This window comes from Saccostrea cucullata, unplaced genomic scaffold (assembly GCF_032062105.1).
Source record: "Saccostrea cucullata isolate Sc308-1 unplaced genomic scaffold, CSIRO_AGI_Scuc_v1 ctg74, whole genome shotgun sequence".
Taxonomy (NCBI): Eukaryota; Metazoa; Mollusca; class Bivalvia; order Ostreida; family Ostreidae; genus Saccostrea; species Saccostrea cuccullata.
In genome coordinates, this window is record NW_026934212.1 from 832194 (window position 1) to 834732 (window position 2539).

At 32.6% G+C, this 2539-nt stretch overlaps 1 protein-coding gene across 1 annotated transcript; it reads right to left on the reverse strand.

Moving 5' to 3' along the window:
- Nucleotides 1-1371: 1371 nt before the first annotated feature.
- LOC134240197 (thiopurine S-methyltransferase-like) lies at nucleotides 1372-2284 on the reverse strand. The gene has a single exon (XM_062722302.1). It carries the CDS (start codon nucleotides 2260-2262, stop codon nucleotides 1579-1581), a length of 684 nt encoding a protein of 227 aa, XP_062578286.1. The 5' UTR covers nucleotides 2263-2284; the 3' UTR covers nucleotides 1372-1578.
- Between the last annotated feature and the right edge of the window lie 255 nt (nucleotides 2285-2539).

Below are 2539 nucleotides of genomic sequence, written 5' to 3' on the forward strand. Positions count from 1 at the left end.
ACTTTATGACCTTATGTGATATTTTTCTATCTGTTGAGCAATGAATAGTATGAGAATGCTAGTCATATAAAAGTTTTGAAGGGGAAAATGTCCAAATATGTTAAAAATATTCTTCATTGATAATGCTCTTGAAAGTGTAATTGTTTTTTAGTACAATGCACTATTTAGTGTTTACGAGAACCGGAGTTTTTATTGAAATGATTAATGGATTCACATCTCACTGATCACCTGTGGAAGTTTTTTAAGGATTACATAATTTCTGTAAACTGTTTATTTGACCTACAAAGTCTTCAGACCCAATCTTTGTTACTTTTAAGCTCTGTATGCTCTTCGTTTTATAAGGAATTGTGGTATATGAATTAAGACTTTTTAAGCGACATTGATAAAGCAGAAGCACAATGTTTATGATATTTAAATTATTACTGATGGTTTGTATTAAGAGATCTTACTGAAATTCACTGACACAGTAGGTAATAAAAAGACTGGTCAACACAGAAATATTGTCACATATTTTTATGATACAGGGGTTTTCAGAACTCTCTGTTGACCGTAAGGCTGTTGAGCTGACAGGGTTCAAGGTCTTGTCAATCTGTATATAAGTATCTCTCAGACCAAGTATTTATTTCTGATTGCTCAATCTTCAAGTCTATACATGTATACATTTAATTGTGATAAAATGACAAACTTTAATTAATTCTGAGTTCTAACTCTTACGGCTATAGGGATAAAAAGAGAGATAAGGCCTAAATTTTAACAGCTAGATAAATTTGTTTCACTGCTTTTTAAATTTAGGAGTTTTTTTTAATCTCCGAAGAATTGAAGATAATTAGGATAAAGGGGTATGACATTTCAGCCAGAGTAAAATATTCTTTTGTCTTTCCATGTGCATGTCGTTACCATGAATAAGTACCGTTTTACTGTGTGAGAAAACGAGTTCAATTTGGAGAAAATGTAAATAAATGCTCTATTTTAGTATCGTATGTAATTTAAGAATCCAGTTTGTTTAGTTAAAAGTATTTATTGGTATGTTTGTAATACATGTACCACTTTTATACTTCATCTAGATCACCTTATATTTGCAACAACTTATTTCCATGAAACAGTTACCATGGTTATATGATATTAATATGCAAGAATTTCAGGAATGTTAGTTTTTTTGTAAGTAAATAAGCTTTATTAAAAAAGAAATTATTTTATCAACAAATATTCAATAAGCAAAAAAAAAGTTATGAACACACAGTTTTGTAATGACATAAAAATAAAGTTTTGCAAATAAAAAGTGATTTACAGCAGTCTGTTTCATAAACACAAGGAATCAGTAATTCTTATATAATTGTATGTATTGTACAGTATTGAAAAGTATGTATAAAACTATATATATGGCACTATATAAACATTTAGCACAAAAATTGAATATAAACAACGAATATAAAGTATGGCACTGAGAAAATAAAATATCTTTAAACCCAGTTGTTTCCATTTTTAAAAAATGCCCCTGAGCAAAAAAAATAATAATGAAAAAAAATCAAATTGAAACTGGTTTTCAAAGTGAAACCTGATGGTACTTTCATTTTAAATTTAGATCTTGGTGATCATGAATAGCTCCACAGAGGTGCAGCCTTGGTCCTTGTATGCCTGACAGGCCTCCTCTTTTGTTAAAAACTCCACCTTAAACCCCTCCCCAAAGCCTTTCTGTAAGTCCTCAGTGGACATGCTCCACGGAACATCACTCATAGACTTATCAAAGTTAACAAATTCGGTCAAGTTGATGCACCCCTTTCCCATGAAGGTTCGAATTTTGTGAATGTAGGACACCCTGTCTTCAATATCCATAGCATTTAGGCCACCGCAGTCCCATATCCCATCAAATTCTCCACATATACCCACAGTAAGATGAAAAAAATCACAGGAATAAATGACAATGTTTTCATCCAAGCTTTCATACTTCTCCCCTTGGATGGCCCCGATCTCCGAGATCTTATAAGGAATGTTATTTTCCTCAAAGAATGCCTTGCAAGGAACAGGTGCTACCTCTAGTCCCACCACTTTATAACCATGATCCGCCAACCATTTCATCTCCACTGCTTTTCCACACAGCGGCACAAATATTCTCATGCCAGGCCTTGTTAGCATTCTCTTGTTATATTTTAGGAACTCTTCATTAAGATTTGGGTTGTGGAAGCCTATATCGGAGGTCTCCCAGCTTTCCTTCCACGATTCCACCGTCATCTTCTGTTGTGGGTATTCAAAATCTTGTGCCATGTTGAATCTACACTAGACTGATTTCTGTGTTGCACGTCAGGTCATTCATGCATGCATTTGTATAAAGGGGTTCACAGACAGGGAATTGTTCTTATTTTCAAAATTCATTTTTTATTGTTTAGTTTCAATAATTACCGGAAAAATGTACAAGAAATTGAAAATGAGAAGAAATAATTCTTTTGTGCATTTTTTGAAAAGTCAGGTACATGTACATAATTAAGATGCTTATCATAAATGTTATTTATGCATGGGTAGCTTAAGAAATACATTAAAACTT

Excerpts from the sequence above, each read along its gene's own strand:
- LOC134240197 (XM_062722302.1), bottom strand. The coding sequence starts at position 2,262 with ATGGCACAAGATTTTGAATACCCACAACAGAAGATGACGGTGGAATCG.